Source organism: Mesoplodon mirus (genome assembly GCF_964341445.2).
Source record: "Mesoplodon mirus genome assembly, chromosome: 2".
Lineage (NCBI taxonomy): Eukaryota > Metazoa > Chordata > Mammalia > Artiodactyla > Ziphiidae > Mesoplodon > Mesoplodon mirus.
In genome coordinates, this window is record NC_138977.1 from 113,058,219 (window position 1) to 113,081,460 (window position 23,242).

Sequence of the window (23,242 nt, forward strand, 5' to 3'; positions counted from 1 at the left end):
GAGCTTCCTAAGATCTTAGGGCTTCTAATTTCCAAAGCAAATCTGACGAGAAGTGTTCCAGCCTTGACCCAGGAGGTTAGGACACAGTGACACAAGGCTATACAGGTAGCAGGAGCTGGGATGACAGACTCACACAGTCCGGCTCCACTGTCCACACTCATAAGCACTGTGCTGGCTGCAGTGAGACCACTGCCTTCACGGGGCTCATAGCCTGACAAGCTCAGCTTCTCTGGCTGGACTCACAGTGGCCCAGGGACAGACTGGCAGATGACGGGCTGCCATCAGTACACAGACATGACAGTCTCATTTGCTTCTGCCTTTATGTTCCTGTCCTTAAATGCCTCTCCTCAATACTGAGGCTGGCTGGAACATTTTATACAGGCCCAAGCCCAGTATAAACAGAGTCAACTTTACCAGGAACAACATGATGTTTAATCAGCTGGGGTAAGAGTATCCTCATCCTCACTTGAAATCTCCTGGTAAGCAGTTTTTCCCAGTGACTTCATTGGAAAGTAGATCAGAGTTGATATAACCTCAGAAGTGTCTAAATTTTAATTGGCCCCAAACTGCCTTCTGGACCTCTCTTCCCATCCCTCCCCCAACATCCATGTAGCTCCATTTCCCCACCTGCTCAAACCAGAACCTTGGGGTCTGTCTGCTCCCTCTTTCTTCCTCACTCCCACATGCAATCAACCCATCCCCTTCCCTGGATCCCAACTTCAGAATGCATCCCTCACCTCTCTGCATCTCCCTCCCCTCTTAGTCCAGGCCACCACTGACACTGTCCCTGATTCGTGCTCTTTGCTTCTGTTTCTCACTCCCTCTGATCCAAGACAGGGATGTTTAAAAGACAGATCTTCTCCTGTCTCTCTGCTAACAAACAGGAACTCAGCAGCACTTTGTGGAAAGCCCCAGTCCTTAGCCAGACCTCAAGCCCCTCGTCCTGCCAGCAGCCCACCTGGCCTGCTCCCCTCAGTCCAGCCACACTGGCTTCTGTCTGTTCTTCCAATGGTGCCCCCTCCCCAGCCTTCAAAAGCCCCAGGCTTGGATACCATTGAGCTCTTCACGTGGATGCCTCCTCCTTCAGGTTTTGCTGTAGGTTGCTCTGCCCGGGGCCCTCCGTTCCTCCCTCAGGGCTCTTTCCATGGTCCTGGGAGTTGTCATTATGGCCTGCTGGGCCCCAGGACTTGCCAGAGGAAATGGCAGGAGCCTGGGACCCTAGGCAACCTCAGGTGGCCAGCCCTGGGACTCCTTCAGCCACTGGTGGGCAGGTGAGCCCAGCGGGCTCTGTCGTCACCTGGCGACCCGGGGAGGAAAGGTCTTGCAGTGCTCTCTGAGCCTTGCCACCTGCTTGGTTTCCCAGGTGGAATTTAGAGAAGAAGAAAGCAAACCAGAGTCGGGGGCAGGGCTTCCAGATCCTGACCCGCCCCTCACAGGCCCCGGCCCTTTCAGTTTCCTAGGTTGGTGTCTAAAGATCAGTGGTCAGGGACACCTGGGTGCAAATCCTCACTTCTGCTGTTCCACTGTGTGCTGGTACAAGTCACCTTTTTTCTTTTATTAAACGTGCTAGGGACTATTCTAGGCCTGGAATACTGCAGTGAAGAAAACCTACAAAAACCCTGCCGGCTTGGAGTTTACAGTCTGTTGTGGGGAGACCGATGGTCAACATGTTTACATCACTTGGATCTGGACCCTCCCATCTCTCTCCAGCTACTACCCCATCTCTCCTTCTCCTTAAAACAAACACTGTCAGATGCTTGTCTAGACTCCGCTCCCACTGCTCTGATGGAAATATCTGTCTGGGAGAAGAGCATTCTGGGTGGAGCAAACAGCAAGTGCACAGGTGTGTTCAAGGGATTCAAATAGGCCAAGGTGCTGGGATGGGTGGGGAGGGCAGAGTGGGATGAGGCCTGGGAGGAAACCGTAGTGGGTGGTGCGCTTTTCCTCCAAGGGAGGAGAAGGCAGGAGGGCTCCTGGCCTGGGAGTGGCAGGATGGACACCCAATAACTGAATCTTTTTGGCTGCTGCAGCTGAGAAAAGACGGCAGGGGACAAGAGAGGAGTCACGGGACCAGGTAAGGGCTATTGTGATATCAGGAGACCAGGGCGCTGGTGGTGAGAAGAGGCTGGATTCTGGTTCTAAGTTGAAGCCAGGGCGGATAGGATTTACTCACAAGTTTCTGACCATCAGAAAGGTTGGAATTGTCAGGTTGGGGAAGGCTGTTGGAGAAGCACATTTGGGGAGGGGGAGATGAGCTCACCTTGGGACATGTCCAGTTAGAGCTGAATAGATGACCTCTAGTGGTGTTGCTTGTTAGATGCTGAGGATAAAAGAGACAAGAATTCACAGGAGGTCTAGGCTGGAAATCAAGGTGGGGAGTCATGGAGAGATGGCATTTAAAGCCTTGGAACTAGATGAGACCATCCAGAGAGTGAAGGTGAAAACGGCAAAACATGTGGGTGTGTTGGGATTGAGGTAGGGAGTAGACCAAGCCAGAGAAGCTAGGAGGTAAGAGGAAAACCTGGAAGTTGGAGGGTGGTAAAGCCAAGGGAAGGGAGCGTTTCATGGAGAAGGGGATGATCGGCTGTACCAAATGCTGATGGGACAAGATGAAGACCTGGGGGGGTGGTGTCCCTAGAGTCAGCACCATGGAAGCCACGAGTGACCTTGACTGAGCAGCTGGGTGAATGGTGGGGGTGAAGCCTGATTGGAGTGGGTTCTAGAGAGAACTGGAGGAGCAGTGCAGGGGAGTTTAGACGAGCCTCTGACAGTGTTTTAAAGGGAAGGAGAGATGGGGTAGCAGCTGGAGGGAGGAGGGAGGTGACCAGGCCTAATAGAGAGGTGAACATACTGATCCAGGACAGGGGAGAGTGGCTGGAGCGATGTCCTAGGGTGGAGAGCTTGACTTTGCAGCAGCCAGAGCACCTCATGCACAGAAACAAGAGAACAGACTGTGTGCACAGATGGCAGCTGGAGGGAGGGTTGCTTGTCAAAGCCCTCTCTCTCTATCTCTTTTTGTTTAACTTGTGAAATATATTTACCAAAAAGCACATAAAACACATATATACTACTTTATGAATGATGTAGGTACCTGTGTAACCATCACCTGGGGAAAAAAAAAAAGACATTATTAACACCTTAAAAAAATCTTCCCAGTGTTCCTCTCCAATCGGAATCTTTTCCTTCTGCCCTAGATATATACACCATTCTGCCTTTGCTGATGCTATTTTTAAAATAATTTTGCCAGCTAAATGTACTCTTGAACCATCTTGGCTGTTATTTAACTTAATTTGTTTTTGTTTAAGTTAATTTTTATTTTTGCCAGCTTTCTTGAGGTATAATTGATGAATAAAATGTAAGATATTTAAAGTGTACAGTGTGGGGACTTCACTAGTGATGCAGTGATTAAGAATCTGCCTGCCAAATGCAGGGGACACGGGTTCGGGCCCTGGTCTTGGAAGATCCCACATGCCGCAGAGCAACTAAGCCTGTGAGCAACAACTACTGAGCTCGTGTGCCACAACTACTGAAGCCCGCCCACCTAGAGCCCGTGCTCCGCAACAAGAGAAGCCACCGCGATGAGAAGCCCGCGCACTGCAACGAAGAGTAGCCCCTGCTCGCCACAGCTAGAGAAAGCCCGCGTGCAGCAACAAAGACCCAATGCAGCCAAAAATAAATAAATAAAATTAAAAAAAAGTGTACAGTGTGATATTTGATATGAGTATACATAGTGAAATAATTCTCCTCATTTTAATTAATATATCCATTACCTCACATATTTACTTTTTTTTTCCTTTGGGCAAGAACATATAAGTTCTACCTTCTTAGCAAACTTTAATTATATAATGCAGTGCTATCACCTATAGTCACCATGTTATACATTAGATCCTGAGGCCTTATTCATCTTATAACTGAATGTTTGTACCCTTTTACCAACTTCTCCCTATTTCTACTACCCAAGCCTCTGGAAACCACTGTTCAAATCTTTCGTCTTTTTTTTTTTTAATTGGGTTGCTATTTTAGTTCTTTATTGCTGCATAAAAAACACCCTAAAACTTAGTGGCTTAATATCAACAATAAGGTACTTTGCTCATGAATCTTCAATATGAGCAGGGCTTGGCCTCAGCTGGGATGATTCAAGGCTGGGGTTTGGACTTCCTGGAGAAGGGCTTCCTCACAGCATGGTGGTCTCAGTGTTGTTAGACTTCTTACATAGCAGCTGGTTTCCCCCAGTGCAAGCACTGCAAGACATCCGGGTGGGAGTTGCGAGGCTTCTTCTGATCTAGTCTTGCACGTCCCAGATGTGTTCTATTAATCAAGCAAGTCACTAAGGCCAGCCTGATTCAAGGGAAGGGAAATTAGATGCCACCTTTCAATGTGAGGAATAGCAAGGAATTTTTATCTCCTGCAGTTGCGTAGTTTTTTCTTACTGATTTACAGAAATTCTTCATATATTCTGTATTTGCTCAGTGTTATATGTTTTGGAATGATCTCTTCCATCAGGGCTTTCTTTTCACTTTCTTTATGTCTTGTCCTCCTTTGTGGCTAATGCTTTTTGAATCTTGTTTAAGAAGTTTTTCTCTCCTTCAGGGTCATGAAAATATTCTCTTAAAAACTTTCCAACTTTTACCTTCTAAAAGCTTTCTAACTTTGACTTCTTAATTTGGGTCTTTAATCCACCCATAATTTACTTTAGTATGCGGTGAAGTAGAAATATTTTTCCCATGTAGATATTTAAGTACCACTTATTAAGAAGAATATCATTTTCCCACTGCCCTGCTGTGCCACTTATGCTAGATATCAACTGTTTGTGTATGTAAATATCTTTTCTAGTAGTCTGAATGCTTCCTTGATATCTACTTTGGCAAGATGTTTCAAGCCCATCTTGTACATTGCCTGCCCAAAACTAGAATCAGCTATTTCTTCAGGAAGGCTTGGTTTCCTTTATTAAAAACTACAGTTGGGATGTTAGGAATCCTCCTTGCTACTGAGTTGATCATTGTCTCTAGTTCTTTTCTGTGGGAAGAGCTAGAAATTACATATATGGTAGAATACTCTGGGAGTTTATATTGATACATCCAACTCATACAGAGAACTGTACAGTTTTTACTCAATTTCTTCTGTTACATCTGTATCTCCTTTCCTCCACACTGGCAATTCTGGTTCTCTAATTGAATTCGAATATCTAATTAGTCACTTGTTTTATCTCAACTTATGCATGCTGATTCAGAATAACAATATCCATAATACCACATAGGTGATGGAAATTGGAGAAGATACAAATAAATGGAAAGATAGTTCATCATCATGGATTGGAAGAATTAATATTGTTAATATCTCCATACTACCCAAAGGAATCTACAGGAGTCAGTACAATTCCTATAAAAATTCCAATACATTTTTCATAGATAAAAGGAAAAACAATCCTCAAATTTGTATAGAAACAAAAAAGACCCTGAATAGCCTAAGCAATCTTGAGAAAGAAGAACAAAGCTGTAGGCATCACACTCCCTACTTTCAAATTCTATTACAAAGCTGTAGTAATCAAAGCAGTATGGTATTGGCATAAAAACAGACACATAGATAAGTGCAACAGAATAGAGAGCCTGGAAATAAGCCCACATATTTATGGTCAAGTAATTTACAACAAACAAGCCAAGAATATACAACAAGGGAAAGCATAGTCTCTGCAATCAATGCTGCTGGGAAAAGTGGACAGCTGCATGCAAAAGAATCAAACTGGACCACTATCTTACATCGTACACAAAAATGAATTCAAAATGGATTAGAGTTTTGAATAGAAGACCTGAAACCATAAAACTCCTAGAAAAAAAATAGGTAGTAAGCTCCTTAACATCAGTCTTGGTAATGATTTTTTGGATCTGACACCAAAAGCAAAAGAAATGAAAGCAGGGACTTCCCTGGTGGCGCAGTGGATAAGACCCTGCATTCCCAATGCAGGGGGTCCGGGTTCGATCCCTGGTTAGGGAACTAGTTCCCGCATGCATGCCGCAACTGAGAGTTCACATGCCGCAACTAAGGAGCCCACCTGCCGCAACCAAATAAATGAATATTTTAAAAATATATAAAAATTAAAAAAAATTTTTAAAAAGAAATGAGAGCAAACATTAACAAGTGGGATTACATCAAACTAAAAAGCTTCTGCACAGCAAAGGAAACAGCAAAGGGGGAAGGGAAAATAATAAGCATTTCTTTTAAAAAGAGGAAAATAAAACCCACTTCAAAGTATTATAAAAAATTAATAAACAGAAACCTCAAAGGGAGTTAGAAAACCAGAAGGGGGAGCTCTCAAGTCCTGTGAGGACAGCAGAGCCCAACAGGGAGAAGAAAAACTCTTCTCCTGGCAAGGACTCAGCCCATGAAAAGCCATGGACTCTGTTTACTAGAGCCCTCCCAAATCCCACTCCCCCATCCCTGCAGCCCGCTGTAAAAGTGTTCTTTCCTTGCTGTCTGGGGACTTGCATGAGGCTTGCCAGGATGCAGACCCCAAATAAACCCATCTTTGCTGGAGAAGTAACTAGTAATCTATTTGTGTTAGGTCCATAGTATATATCTAGAGAGAAATATTTTTCTTCACTTGCAGTCTTAAAATTAGGATTATGTGTGCAGATATAGTTAATACATGCTTAACTCATAGTCCAAAACACGGAGTATTATTTTGAGTTATGACAGCAGCAATGTTCATTGTTGAAGAAACTTCTAGTGCATGTAAAAAACAGAGAAGTCAATGCAAATAAAGGTCTGTTTCAGCATTATCCCTTCAATGTACTCCACCCTTTTATACAATAAAAAAGCTGTTGCTGTATTATAGACCTCGGATTAAAAAGAAAGTCAACCACATTCTTTGTTTATTTATAGTTTTATTTCCTTATTTCACTATTAAACTTAGGGGATAATATCACCACAAAGTTGCAGGCATCATTTTATAGTACAGACAATTGAATTATTTTTAGAAGAAGGAATAAAAATGGCATATGACATACCTAAAATGACTACTGAGGAAGTGCTGGACACTAGGAAATAAAAACAAGTAAAATTCAGTGCCTTTGATAAAGATGGGGACACTATTTTAGATGCAACTATGATACATGCCTTTTGCTTACAAAGCAAATATATAGCCATCTCTTTGGACAGTGATTTCTACACCTTCCTAAATTAGAAGGATGTGAGTATCACTGAACATTTCATAGACATTTCCCAGAACGCTTTCTGCCAAGAAAAATCAATGTGCTGATTCACCAACTTGAAGCCTATTTTAATTATTATTCCTCAAACCTGCACCAAACTTAGAGACAGTTGCCATGTGTTTGAAAAAGGTGGGGGGGGGCATTCCTGAAAATGTTGCCTTGCCATAGCTCTAAGCACAAGCCCCAAAGAAATTTCTCTGGAGTGTTGTACGTAGGAGGCTGAAAATATCCACATGTTACATGAGGAACAAACAGAGGATATGAAGAGAGGGCTTTGTTTAATGCTTGCAGAACAGTATGGATTCTCTCCTAACCTTCATGCCAAGCAAAACTACATGCAAGGATGTTTTAAGCCAAACTACAGAACTTCACCTGTACAAACAGAAGACTTATATATATATAGACTCTCCAGGCTCTCTCAGTATTTCCCTTATTAGGATCAAGTAGAGTTGACCAACCTGGTAAAACGTTTCCAAATTCTAGGGATAGAGTTGATTTTCTTTCCTTCCTGTCCTCTTAATTATATTTACTACTTCAAATCTATTAAAATATTTCTCCTTGTTGCTTAGTAATACTTTATTAGGAAACCATCATATCAATGAACCATTTTCCCCTTAATTTACTTTCCCAGCTCAATGCCCTCCGGCTACAGTCGAAGTGTGGGGCATTGACGTGCCCATAATTCTGATAAATATTTGCTATATTAATTATAAGGAGTTTATTAAACATTCAACAGCATTTATTGAATGTCTACTGTTTGACAGATAATGTGCCAGCCACAGGATGAGGAGATCTACTTTCTATCATCAAGGAAATCACAGAATCCAGGATAAAAATAGTTCGGGGTTTGGTATGTAAATTGCAGAATGAATAAGTAGTTTGGACTTCAAGAAAGAACAAAAAGAAAGATTTACATTCTGAGGATAATCTTTTAAGCTTAAGATAAGATTATTTGGGTGAGGGAAGTGTTATTAATACTTCTTTGCAACTGAGAGTATGGCCTCCTTTTCCATTTCCCGTTCATGTAGAATGTCTTGTGCAACTCAGATGAGAGCCGCCCTGGATCTGGGAGATTATTTGGGGAGTTCCCAGCCCAGGCCAAGAACTGTAGGGTCTGAACTCTGTGCTGAGTCTTCCTGGTTCTACCAGAGTGACCACAGTCCTAACATTGTGCTAAAGTGCATGGGTGTCCGCTTCCACATGTTCGAGTGCACTGTCTATCTCTGTGTGTGAAGCTGTGAATGTAATGTGTGTCCAGTTAACAACAAGACTAACCCTTACCCATCTTGGAGCCTGGTGACAAAATATTATGCAGTTCCAAACTTATGTTGAACACAGTCACTTTGGGAACTTGTTTTTCTTTACTCATCTTTATTATCTCAACACGAGCCTTCTTTCTCAGGCAGTGACACTAAAGCCAGGAAAAGAAAACGGAATATTCCTAGTTCTCAAGAGCCCTGGGCTTCTGTCCCTGGAGCCAACCTCTTAGGGCTGGAATATTTATTCTCACAGCATGAGTTCTGGTAGAGGCGGAATTCCTACAAAACAGAGGCATGAAAACACCAGGAGAGACAGCATAACCTAGGTCCGTAAAGGCAAGTAGTAAAATTGACCTGCATCCTAGTATGGGGTGGTGTTTGCCCTGCTGTGCCAAGCTTGTCACGCATGACATATGAGAAAAAATATGGTTTTAGAGGAGGTGGTACAAGTAGGGCTGTCATGTTGAAGAAAGGACCAGCGTTTTGGGTGCTGTATTCTATACAGTTTCAGTCCATTTCGAGAAATACCACTGAGAAACCAAACACCCCCTCCCCAGCAGCTCTACTTGTAAGGTTGTCAGGCCTTAGGTGATCATCCTGGAATAAAGTGGTATTTGAAATAAAATTCCAGGTTTACCAACGAATTGTGAGAGTTCCTTAGAGTTCACTGTACTGAAATATAAATAAATAACTCCGAGGGATACATAAAATCAGAATTTTTCAAGTGTTCTTCAGTTAGAGCATTTACATTCATCATGGTAGTTATTTACCTAACGCCCTGACTCTATTTCACCTGTTTGTTATTAGAAGGCAAATTGAGATGCTTTCATGTTGTTAATGAGTAAGAGCGTATGGAGACAGCCCAGTGAGTTTAAGGGTAAATGACACGCATGGCAGAGGCTATGTAATTACCTGGTGACAGAACTGGGCCAAAAGCTCAGGGCTCCTCATGCTAAGTTAGAGCTTCTTTGTGATACCTTCACTTGTCCTCTGAAGCTGCTGGGATGTACTGTCCAGTTTCTCAGCCATACATCCCCATCTGGGAATCGTCTCTACTCGGATAAGTATGGGGCACCCAGAATGGTCCAGAGGCTCTGCCTCTGTCTCGTGTTGTCTCCTTCAGGCTTCTCCACTGTCCCTGAGCCTTGGCATCCTTTTCCTTCCTGAGATTGACCTGAGGCAGCTAACTCTGCATCAGAGCTGTGCCCTCCCCCTTCTCACAAGTGATGCACAAAGGGCTCTCATCCTTCTCCAGAGCAATGAACTTGCCCATTTGCACACAGGGGGGTTGACAGAGAAAGCTGCTATGCCTTCTAGATCTTTAGCCCCTGCAGCTTCTTATGCTTTCTTTTTTTTTTTTTTTTCTGTGAGAGTCTAGAACTATTATATGTGAAAGAGTAAATAGAAATGGAACTTATCTGGAGGCTCAAGGCTAGATTTGAAGTCAAGGATGATTCAGGATAAAACAGAGCAGAGCCAAAGGGAATACGGGACCAGAAAGCTCACTTCTCTTATCCATCTGGTAGACCCTGGAGAATAGAGAATGGGAGAACAGGGTCGGGGTGAGCGCGTACGCGCGCGCGCGCATGCGTGTGTGTGTGTGTATGTTTGGGGTGCTTTCTTCACGTGTAGTTTATTTAGGTTTGATTATTTTACTCTCAATTAAAGTGGATAATCATGAAAGCTCTGTAAACCTCATTCACATGGATTGAAAACAATTTGATTCCCACCTGGGGGGATGATCTTATGTAAATGCTGAATACCTTTTCTAGTGACAAGTCCTTTGAGAAATGCATGTGTAGCTATGTCTGGTTTTAAACACTTCACTACATCTTTGATTATACTTCTAAATTTTCCAAACTCAAAAGAATCTGTTTTTCTTATTTTCTTTTTCTGAAAATGACCTAAGAGTTGGACATACATTTCTATAAACAGTGTCAGTAGACAGTATTTAAAAGCAGTTTTCATTCACGAGAGACTTAAAAATAATTTGATAATTAAACCAGAGCTGACGTCTTGGACGTCTTTCTTTTCTTCCATTCTCAGCATCATAAAAGGACAAGGATGAGGAGATAATCATGTTTAAGTAGAATTGTTATTAACCTTCACAGTTCTGCTAAAGCTTACATTTCTTCATTTCTTAAATTTAATTCTACTTTTTTTTAAATACAGGAAACAATCTTTAGAGAGGGAGGCAAGATAGGAGATTCAAAGAGAATGGGAATTACTGTTGTACAGGGAGACTTGAATCAGCATTCACAAATTTATTAGTGCCAGGCCAACGTGAGTAATAAAATATAGATGCACTTGCTCACTAGACATTTCACAGGTTAATAACATAACATTCTGTAGTTTGCTATACATGTTAGAAAATAGTCTCTGTTTTTTCTTATTCCTTGGTCGAATGTGGGCCCCAAAAATAATTCTTTCAATTATGCCAATTTGCCTTTTTTTGCCCTTGTCATGTGATTTCAAATACACTGGTGGAGGGTTGCTTTGACGGGTTCCCATCAGGTTTAACTAGAATGGTATTAAACCATTATGTTGAAGTTAAAGTTGACTTTTTATTACCTAGAAAGAGTTAGGTACCTCCTGGCACCAACAGGATGACTTTTTCCTCTTCTTAGCCACAAGAAAGCTCGATATACCCTACCCATTGCTCAAGTGGACCTTAAAGAATCACTTTCAAGGGACACCACCTGCTGAAGACTGAAGAGTAATATTTATCAACATTAAATAGAACTCAGTGAAATATGCATAAATACATCTTCATATAAACATAACACAAAATTAAATAGTTCAGAAACACAGACACCACTGAGTACACTTCCACTGTTGTCAAAATCTGCTGTAAACACCAGCTCACACTGAACACAAAAGCAGCTTCTACCCTGGCTCCGGGTTCACACCACGGAGACCCTGTACAGAGGGAAGATTTCTCCTCAGCCCCCCGCCTCCCGCCCCTCCCACTCCCCACACAGCCCACAAAAGGAAAAAAAAAGAACTCTAACACCTACAGCAGCAACACAGACGACGGCTACAGCAGCAGCCCTCCCCTCCCCCAAATAGAACAGTTAGCGTTTGGGCCAATTCAGAAGAGAATACAAAATCAGTTTTTAGAAATGTACTAAGGAAATCAGCTTGAAGCAATACTTTTCAAAGTGTAATACTTTCTTTAGAGGACTTAAGACTTCACGAACCCCACCCATTCCTGGGTAAAGGTTGCACAATGAACACCAGAAAGCACTGGCCCCAGCTAAGTGACAAAAGGTGTAAGCCCTTTTTCATTTAAAGGTGTCAAGTAGCAAGAGATCGAATCCCGTGTTCTTCTTTGCCCCTCAGAAGGTCTCTTCTGCTTTGCCCCATGTAATGCTGTGTATGCCATTCAAACGTGACACTGTTACTGAGTTTCAAGCAGGTAAGATAGCAAAGGTTTTGTTTGGAAACATTCAGATTTGGACCATTAAATTCAGACATGTGGATGTGGTTCATTCTTAGAGCTCAGAGGGGCCCCCATTTGATTTAACTCTGTTGAGGGTGTCCACAAAGGTAACAGCTTACTCACAGTCTGGTGGAACCTTGGTGCTCATCTGACTCACCAGGCTGACCGCTCCACACAGACCAGCCCAGAGGGCCTGGCTCTTCTCTGCTGCACAGTCTCCGGGAAAACAGCCCTGGTCTCCAAAACACTACACGGGGTTTAAGTTCACTTTTACATTGTGTTAGGATCCTAGAGAAACGTCAGTCACCAAAGTACTGAAAGAATATATTGCCGGAATAATTTGCCAGTTCAGTGATTCCCATTATATTATATACACTATGTGTGTGTGTGTGTGGGATTCACACACATACACACACACACACACATATATATACATATATACTTATGTATCTTTTATTTGTATGAAACTTGAACTGCACAAAACAGTACTTTGCAAGAATCAAGAATCAAGTCCACAAATAGAGTTCAATGACACACCAATGAGAAGACAGGGGAGCTCTATAGGGACGAGAAGGTGAGGCTTTGCAACGTACGAAAGAATTTCAGAACCATGGATTCACTAGCCTGACGTGTTCCACGTGGGATCTGGATCGACACTTTGGGGACCTTTGGAAAGAACAGGGCAACTGGGCCAGCTAGTTATGCTCACCGAGATTCCAGAGCTAATGGGAATGAAAAGGCCCAGGCAGACCAATTTGGGTATATAATTGCTATGAAACAATTATTTCTTTCTCTTTAAGAAAAAACAAAGTCTATTTCAGAATAAATTTCTTCATATTCAGTAATATGCTTATTTATTTATTTTTGGCTGAATTGGTATTTGACTTTTGATATTAAAATGGATTTATTTAATGGATCAGTAAACAGGCAGCTTCTTTCACATCTGGGTGATAAAGACATTTTTTATCAGCGCCAGAAATCACCCCCACCCTCGCCTCACTCCCTCCTAAGGTCTGTGGGTTGATGTGTGCGTTCGGTGACTGCTATTGACAACACACCTCATTCTACAAGGCCTGCTCGGGCACCCGCTTGTGGAAAATGACAGACTGTCTTTGCTGGTACTGCTGCTTGCGCCTCTTCCTTTTGTCACACTGGCACAACAGCAGCATCTTGAAAGTGGTTCTGAATGTTTTGTTGCACAGGGCATAGCACACGGGGTTCACGGTGCTGTTGATGTAGCACAGCCAATAGCCCAGATTCCAATAGGTTTTGGGGATGCAGCTGTCACAAAAGGTATTCACCAGAACCATAATATTGTAGGGGGTCCAGGTGATGATGAAGGCAAGCAAGATGGCGCTGAGGGTCTGGGCCGCCTTCTTCTCCTTGATGAGGGACATCCGTTTCCGCTTAGTGATCTGGCTTCTGGTCTTCAGAGCAAACCTCTTGGCTAGAGTAGCTTCCTTAAAGGACAGAGGCAGAGTGGCCGTGGTCTTGCCCACTGAGGAGTTGACATCAGAGGCCTTGGCTGTGTCCACGGCTGACTCTAACTGGATGGGAAGCTTGGAGAAGCTTTTCTGAAAACTGCCTCCGTCGTCCATGCTCTTTTGGGCCTGCAGTTTGCTGGCTTTCGCCTCTAAGTCCACTGCCCCCAGCTCCTCCTCCGGCACCTGCAGGTTGTCTGACGAGGGTAATTTGGTGGAGCTGAGGATGGTGCTGTGACCTGGAAGCTTGAGCACGATGGAGTAGATGGCTCTTGTCTCCGAGCCAATGTCCTCCTCATCGGAGGAAGCGGAATTTTCCAGGGATGCAGCAGCGTCATTGTTATTCCAGCTGTCACTGCTGCTGTGGTCTTGGTCCATCTGCTCGGCGCTGGGCTTCCAGCTCTTGGTTGTGAACCAGAAGTGGCAGCGTCCGTACTTCCTCCTGGCTGAGCGTTTCATGCTTTGCTGTTGAAGCTCATAGCTGCTGCAGCTTCGAGAACTACCTGTGGGATGGACAAAGTTCTCTGCCTCTGCCTCTGTCCCAGAGGCCTGCAGCCCAGCAAGCTCTTTGGTACGTTTTTCAGTTTCCTTATAGATCCTCCAGTATAAAATAGTCATAATGGTGACAGGCATATAAAAGGCAGCGATGGCCGTGCCGAAGGTGATGGTGGGCTCGCTGAGGAACTGGATGAAACACTCCCCTGGAGGCACAGTTCTCTTCCCAACAAAGTATTGCCAGAACAAGATGGCAGGAGCCCAAAGGATGAAGGAGATGACCCAAGCCAGACCTATCATCACACCAGCTCGCTTTGTTGTTCGTTTGGCTCGGTACGTGAGTGGCCTCGTGATGGAAAAGTACCTGTCAAAGCTAATGACCAGAAGATTCATGACGGAGGCATTGCTAGCCACGTAGTCAATGGAAAGCCAGAGGTCACAGGCCAAGTTCCCTAAAGCCCATCGGTTCATGATGATGTAGGTGGTAAACAGATTCATTGAAATGACCCCAATAATCAGGTCAGCACAGGCCAGACTTAAGAGGAAGTAGTTGTTGACAGTCTTCAGTTGCTTGTTGACCTTGAATGCCACTATCACCAGGATGTTGCCAATGATGGTCACCAAGGCCAGGACGCCCGTTAAGAATGCAATGAAGACCACTTGCCAGATGGTATGACCTCCCAGGGGGTCACTGGTGGTGCCATTTGGAGAGGAGGAATTCCCAGCTGCCCGAGAAATGTTGTAGCTGCCAAAATGAGTAACCGTTCCTGGGGGCAGCCCTGCATCGGAAGGGCCGTGAATCCAGGAAGAGCTGATGTTCGGAAACAAAGGTGAGGTTGTATTGTTATTGTGCAAGGTCATGGTGACTCTCTGACATAGTCTGGGGAGAAAAGAGAAAAGATGGAGTCAGGACCATTTCTGCCTTCATTTGATTTGTTCTTTGCATTGCATCCTTTAAAAGTAGCACTCCTCCTATTATTGGATTATAGGACCTATATTATAGGCGAACCTGGGAGAGTCCAGCACATCAGTTCAGCCCCTTATTTTTTTATTTTTATTTTTTTGCAGTTCGCGGGCCTCTCACTGTCGCAGCCTCTCCTGTTGTGGAGCACAGGCTCCGGACGTGCAGGCTCAGCAGCCATGGCTCACGGGCCCAGCCGCTCTGCGGCATGTGGGATCTTCCCAGACCGGGACACGAACCCGTGTCCCCTGCATCGGCAGGCGGACTCTCACCCACTGTGCCACCAGGGAAGCCCTATCCCCTCATTTTAAAGCTGAGGAGTTGTCAACTTTATTTCGATAGAAATAGATAAATTAAATAAAGGTGAGGAGCACAGGGCAGGCAGAGATCGATTTGTTCAAGGTGGGTAGCACGATTAGCTGGTGACATGCATGGAACATTGTGCTTTTTCTCCACAATTTCCACCTTTCTAAATACACACCACATATACTTCCACGTGATGTTGTTATCAAACAAAATCTTCCTTCCTTCTCTTTCTTTGAAAAGTAGGGGGAAAATAGTAGCTGCATATATGATACTCATCCAACATAGCTTTATCATCACACTACATGAGAAATTGATCTTATTCATTTGCATTTTATCCACCTGAGCATTTACCTAACCCAGGCTTCAAACATAAGCAACTTTAAGGCAATTCTAGCCATGTAAGCCTCACTGGAATAAGCAACAGCAACCTGGAGCAAGGGGGGAAATACGCATAAATCACTTTACATTATATTATCTCTTTAACACACAGTTAGAAAAAGTAATGTATTGGTTCCTTGTAATGGCTGGGAACAGTATACGAGGCAGCTATCTTTTGCTTGATAATATGCAGAACCTTGACCAGACTGTTCTGAACTGACCGAACCAGTTTTGAATATTTCTAGTATTTAGATATGTTATTTCTAGCTATGAAAAAGCATGTGAGCACCACACACATTTGCATATAAATAGTTGCAAAACTGCAATTAGTTCTTTTTTTAATTTAATTTTTAATTTTATATAGCAGTATAGTTGATTTACAATGTTGTGTTAGTTTCAGGTATACAGCAAAGTGATTCAGTTGCACATATACATATATTCATTCTTTTTCAGATTCTTTTCCCATGGAGGTTATTACAGAGTATTGAGCAGAGTTCCCTGTGCTCTACAGTAGGTCCTTACTAGTTATCTATTTTATACATAGTAGTGAGTATATGTCAGTCCCAGTCTCCTAACTTATCCCCATCCCGCTCCCCCCAACCTTTCCCCTTTGGTAACCATAACTTTGCTTTTGAAGTCTGTGAGTCTGTTTCTGTTTTGTAAGTAAGTTCATTTGCATCACTTCTTTTCTTTGGCAATTAGTTCTTTCAAACACGTGTTACCAAAATAAATAAGTAACCGAGAATTGTTACAATGAATGCATCTCTAGTAAGACCCTCTATGCTGTCACGGAAAGCCTTGGTTGAGACCAGCTCCAACCTCTCAGAACCTCCAGAGTTTTACTTCCAGGACGCAACTGACTCGGGGATTCTCACACCACCAATCTCTGTGGACTTTATTCAGTAAATCATTCCTCAACGAGTGTCATTCTAAGAATTCAATGATTGAGAATCACAGCAAAAATCTATTGAGAACACTTCTGCTCTGTTTTGGCTCTTGGTTAAAATGTTCAGCTGTAAATTCTTACAGTGCAAATCTGTGTACACATGCACATGCTTAAGAGTCCTAAATCAAGCCTTTAGGTATTGCAGGTCAGGGTATCTCTCAAAGGAGTGTAGTCAGATTCACACACTGCCTTTTGGAAAGAGCTTAGGGTGTAGCAGGAAGATTTTGGAGTCCCAAAGGCATAGGTTCAAATCTTGGTTCAACCACTTCCTGAGGGTGAGATCTTGGGTATTATTTAACCTCTTTGAGTCCCAGTTTCCTCATTGAAAAATGGGAATGAAACATTCTGTACAATGGAATAAATTCAACCTAGAATTCAATAGTAAGTGGTGAAAGAAACTTTGTCTCTCATCAAAATGTTTTAATACATGTAAAGTACTTAGACCAGAGTCTGCAGGTAGTACATGCTACATAAGTGTAGTGTCTGCTGTTTTATTATTATTATTATTTTTTTGCTGAACAGTGAACTCACTTTGCTTTGGTGGCCAAGATGCTCAGAGGTCAATTTAGCACAATTATAAATGACAGAAGAGAATATGTATTAGACACTTCCTATGTGGTACACATTTTGTAAACCATCATATGCACTGTCTCATTTAATCTTTAAAATAACATCATTTCAACAGGAAATCGAGACCCAGAGAGTTAAGTAATTGGTCCAAAGATTCAAGCTAACAAGTGAAGATAAAGGGGCAGAGATTCACAACCAGATAATCTGAGCCTACGACCTCCTTGTTTAACTGTGGTATTACTCTGTCTCACCACCAGGTCATCCATACAACTAGTCGCTCCTAACTGGTTATAACTCATTATACACCTCTTTAAAGTATAATTGAAGAATACTGAAAAGTGTGTATATGCAGTATATATGTACCGTGTGTGTGCACATACATTCACGGTTGGACATATGAAGGCACACACACTTTTACATATATAAAATACACTTACATATATTCACTTCAGCACTATTTGCAATAGTAAAATATTGGAAATAGTCTAAATATTATAATCTATTATTCTGTTACAGAGAAGAATAGTTTAAGGACTGTATAATTCATCACTATTTTCCCATAGAGGAAATCTACATTGCACTAATTTCCAATTATAGGTAATTGATGCATTTTTTTCTTCTTTACTCCTTTTTATTTCTCTGGGTTTTATTAGGTGTTGTCAGCTCATCTATATTTCCAACTCCCTCTCAGTGAGGAGATGTCCATATCTGGGAAGTGCTACATGCTGTTTGGGGTACTCACATTTATGGTGTTTTCCAAGATACATGTATGGAAAGTCTATCTGCTGTCTCCTCTCCACCCAGATCCCAGTTCACCTTAGTTGTAAAGGTGTTTGCCTTGGAATCCCCCCCATCACACCTGCAACTACATATATGAATGAGATCAGCCTTGTCTTTAATGAGACACCTCTGCCCAATGTGCCGTCTCTGAGGTTAGTAACCACTTTTCTACTAGGAGGTCTAGGATCCCTCTCCAATGTCCTCTACTACATATGTTCAGATAAGGAATACTTTTTTCTTTTTTGCATTTTCACCCTTATTCATGCATTTCTCTTTTTCCTGCACCATACCCTTGCTAAGTTTTTATATACAGACAGTCTCCAGCTTAATGATGTTTAGACTTGATTTTTCAACTTTACGATGATACAAAAGTGACGTGCATTCCAGTGGAAACCATACTTTGAATTTTGATCTCTTCTCCAGGTGAGTGATACAAGTTACAATAGTCTCTAGTGATGCTGGGCAGTGGCAGAGAGCCACAGCTCTCAATCAGCCATACGATCATGAGGGTAAACAACTGATACACTTACAACCACTCTGTACCCAGACCACCATTCTGGTTTTCACTTTCAGTACAGTATTCAGTAAGTAACATGAGCTATTCAACACTTCGTTATAAAATAGGTTTTGTGTGAGATGTTTTTACCCAACTGTAGGCTAATGTGAGTGTCCTGAGCATGTTTAAGGCAGGGTAGGCTCAGCTATGATGTTCGGTAGCTTTAGGTGTATTAAATGTATTTTCAACTTACAACATTTTCAGCTTACAATGGGTTTATCAGGAGCAACCCTATCATAAGTCAAGGAAGGTCTGTGCTCTCTGAACAGCTTTTATCTTCCCACCACCTTTCACTCCAAAGCTTCCTGGACACAGCAGCTAAGTCTCCTCGTCCACTGCTTGGCTTGGGTTAAGGCCCATTTTACATTCCTTGCTTCCTCCAACTCCCTCCCCACCCCAGTCACTGGTGTGCTCTGAATCTCACGTAACCTTCTCTAGCACCTTTTAAGACACTTAAAATACTTTCTAGGTCTCTGCTTTCATGTCATATGGAATTGATCACGTTCTATAGACCTATTTTTTTTATCACTTATGCCATGCTGATTTTATTATAAATAAATACAATGGCTAATAATCCCACAGCTTTATATTTGTGCTGATAATACATCAGTCTTCTTTCATCTTTCTTTTTTTTTCTTTTTATCAATGCCATGCAGTGGATGGCTGTTATTTGTCTTTCCTTCAGCCATTCTTTTGGAAATGGCCTGTCATCTACAGTATGCATTTCTGGATGGGCATCAATCACATGGTCTGCCTCCTCTCACTCAGTAATGGGCCTGAAGAACATGCAAAGAGGAGCAGTAAGAGTAAATATGGGGAATTGACATGGATGTTGGAAAGAGAGAGGGTAATTCTCTGTTCCTTGGGATTCCTGGGTGCTGATGATTCTATTTATACCCACATGGAAAAATCTGTGAAGCAAGCAAACACAGAGGAGAGATATGGGGGAAGGAGAGAGATGGGAGGGAATGTGGGGGAATAGAGACAGTATGATCATCATGGCCTCTCAAACCTGGATCTAGCCATTCCTGAAGTCAACTCTGCCTCTTTGAACTTGCCAGTTATGTAAGCCAACCATTTCCTTTGCTGCCTGGGCTACCTGAGAAAGGTTACTGTCATCTGCACCTGAAAGGGTCCTTATTAACATAACTGTCATCAGCTACATCAGCACTTCTCACTGAACCACTACTAGCTTTAGGTCATTAAGATTGGTGCCACTGAATTCAACAAGTCAAGACTCTGCCTTCCAAGGATTTACACCTTAGATGAGATATAGGACATGGATAACATAATTTTAAAAAGCACGTAGTTTTTAAGGAAATGTCACATTGTTCATTGCAAATAACACATTATGTTTGTAGAAATTAATATCAATTTATTTTGCTCAGTTGACCGATAATAGTGAAGAATATAAGTAGGAATTTTGGAAATAAGCCGGAGATCAATTCTCTCTTTCAGTTCATTTCTGTGAATCGTGAGGGCAATACACGTTATACAATATTCCAGTCCAATTATGCTTTGTTGGAATACAGAATATAAAAGAAACCAGAATTGAGGAAAGACACCTACACTTAGAGGACCAGCTTTCTATAATGGGTTGATTAAATACCTGTCCTGGTGTTTCTGGTGTCTAGGGGTATCTTGACTCATCACCAGAAAACCTGTGAACCACAAATCGTTAGGTGATCTTTGACCTGAAATCTTTGGCATACTTACCAGTAGCCATTGTTCTTTTTATAATTCAACATTAATTCACTATCTAATATCACTTAAAAGTTTCAGATACTGTGTGCATTAGCACTATGCCTGAAAAAACAATGTACATACTTTAATTAAAAAATAATGCTGTTGGAAAAATGGCACTGATAGACTTGCTTGATGCAGGGTTGCTACAAACTTTCAATTTGTTAAAAATGCAATTATCTGTGAAGAGCAGTAAAGCTAAGTGCAATAAAACAAGATATGTCTTTACTGGCCTAAATAGAGACTAATGTAACCAGAAATAAATCCATGCATATACAGTCAATTGGTTTTTAAATACTCTAGTAGAGACAGAGCTTTGAGATAAGGTCTTTTGAGCTGCAAACACATTGATCTTTGAGCATTAAGGGATGGTGTAGTGGCCTAAACATTAGGCAAATAAGAAAGATCTCCCTCCCCCAACCTTCACTCAGGTCCCTGTACCTGAGACATTTTCCATCACCTTTTCTCTGGGCTCCATGCCACTGTGCCATATTCATCTCATAAAAAGGATCTTCCTATTCTGGAGGCTTGACAATTGATGTCTTGTTAGTACACAGTATGACATCAGAAGAACCTGATCAAAAGTTCATAAGGACTTCAACACAGACTATCTAAAAGTTCTTATTAGACAAGATGGTCACCCAACGCCTTTCTTCCTGTACAGCTATCCTTTCATAAGTAATATGTGACTTCCTAAGAATCAGGGGTTCTAGTGGAGTCCGAGATGAAACAACGATAAACCTGGACTAAATGTATTCTGTTTAAGTTACTTTTTCTGAGAAAGGGATGTCACGTCTATGCTCCATGCTCTTTTCCTCATCCTGACTCAACAGCCTATATGCTGTACAGTTAGTATATTTTGAGTCAAGGGAGTTCATGGTTAGTGCTCACTGAATTGACTTATGTTGGTGAGGAGACCTAAGGGAAACACTGCTTTTTAATGCTCAGGAAGAAACAGGTGGTGGGTACAGAGAGGCCTGTAAGCCTGCTGACCTTAGTACTTTGTAAGTGGTCCCAGGCAGGAGTTCTAGGAATGCAGTCTGCATAAGGGCAAACGGGGTTATCACATAGGAGCAGAAGGGGGCGGGGGGTGGCTCTAGATCCGCTCTGGGATTTACAGCAGGTTCCTGCCCAGGGTGGGAGCTGGGGGCTGTGGGGTCCCTGGGACATTCAGGGCGTTGCTACTGAAGTGGTGCAGGCCCAGCCCCCAGGCAAGGAGCTCAAAACTGAACATGATGCTGCCGGTGGGCGAGACTAGCACCTTCCAGAGCCCTCCTGGATTCTGGGAGGAGGGTCATCCTTCCATGTGGGCTAGTTACAACTCTGTACATATAGGATGGTCCTTGATTTCATCTCTGAGTATATATAGATTTCCAGACCGTTTTCACTTCATTCCATCTAGGAGCACAAACAGAATTGATTCACTTAGGTTTTCAAAATGTAAGTCAGGAGCCAATTAGTGGGCCAGCATGAGAATAAAAAAGAAAAGGAAATAAACAGAATTGAATGGGACATAGCAGAACACGAACCACATAATGATAACAGTACTGTTTCATAAAAGTTCTGATTAGCGCATGTGCACACACACACCCACACATTCAATATACAGTCATGATGTAAAGTGTATTTTGTACTGTGGGTCACATTCAACAATGTTTGAAAACCACTGCAGTTGACAGTTTGACATCTTTTTAAAATTTAAAAGGAGAAAATATGAAAGAACAATTTGAGAGTACTAAGTTTAGAGGAAAGCGAAGGACACTCATGAGAAATTAACTCCCTTCCCCCTAGTTATGGAATAAAAATTTTCTGGGATTATAAATCTGTAAAATATATAGATAACTTAAAAAAATGTTTAAATATCTGATATGAAAATACATGTGAAAGCTCTTAGAGAGTCCTAAAAGGCCAATATAAATCTGAAGACTTTGTCTAAATGAATTCTACCTCTATTATTATTATTATTTTAATCATGAAGTCTCAGAGAAAAAAAGGAAAAATATCTTGCAATTCACAATCATGCTTTTTTCTAAGACCAATTATTTAGTGCTTCTTCCATATTCGAAATCTGGTATGCATCATGTGGCAGGGCTTGTTTCGGGTCTCTCTTGGACTGCGTTCTTTGCTAAGAGTGTCTCTGTTTTCTGTCATAATTCATCACAGTGTTCAACAGCTAAAATGACTTTTCCCGAAACTAGCTTGGTCGGGCACAGGAAATGCCACCGCCCACCACTAGGTGGCAGAGCTGACTCGGAGAACAACCTCTCCAGCAGGCGCCAAAGCGCCGCCCGTTTCCCCAGGCTGGTGATGGGGAAACTTCAGCTTAGTTCAGTCATGCAGTCCGTGAAGGATATCAAACAGGGTCAACACACGCTCGGCAATCAAACATGTCTTTAAAGGGCATCCAACCTCTTCAGACGCGCACAGTCAGAATCAAACTTTGTGAACTCAGCTTGTGTTACTCATTTCAAGCCGCAGGGAGGACAGATGTGCCCTAATATGGTGCAGTCACTCCTGGTGCAAAACAGAACATCCCAGAAGCCAAAACTGGAACAGAATTCCATTTAAAAAGGACAAAGCTTGTTTTCAAAAAGTGGATGCATCGTGCTGCCTCCCTTGGTTGCCGCCTTTCACATGTTTTATTCAGTTTGACAACAAAAATGAAGGCTGCTTGGAAAAGCACTTGCATCAGCACTGCCTAGGCATAGCAGTTGCTACTGAAATAACATGGTTTTTACCTTAAAAACAAAAGCCTAAGTGGGACTAATGATTATCTGCCTCAGCATTCTCAAGCCTTTGTTATTAGAATTTCTAGAGAAATGACAAGGAATGAAAAACAGAGGTGAAGCAGTTCTTTTTAAATATGTGGGGGCTTCCCTGGTGGCGCAGTGGTTAAGAATCCACCTGCCAATGCAGGGGATACGGGTTCGAGCCCTGGTCCGAGAAGATCCCAAATGCCACGGAGCAACTAAGCACGGGTGCTACAACTACTGAGCTTGTGCTCTAGAGCCTGCAAGCCACAGCTACTGAGCCCACGTGCCACAACTACTGAGCCCATACGCCTAGAGCTTGTGCTCCGCAACAAGAAAAGCCACCGCAATGAGAAGCCCGTGCACC

The 23,242-nt window shown here is 42.5% G+C and overlaps 1 protein-coding gene across 1 annotated transcript; it reads right to left on the bottom strand.

The window, feature by feature from the left end:
* Positions 1–12,642: 12,642 nt before the first annotated feature.
* CHRM3 (cholinergic receptor muscarinic 3) lies at positions 12,643–14,761 on the bottom strand. Its single transcript, XM_082640583.1, has one exon. The coding sequence runs from the start codon at positions 14,744–14,746 to the stop codon at positions 12,974–12,976; it is 1,773 nt and encodes a 590-aa protein (XP_082496709.1). The 5' UTR covers positions 14,747–14,761; the 3' UTR covers positions 12,643–12,973.
* Between the last annotated feature and the right edge of the window lie 8,481 nt (positions 14,762–23,242).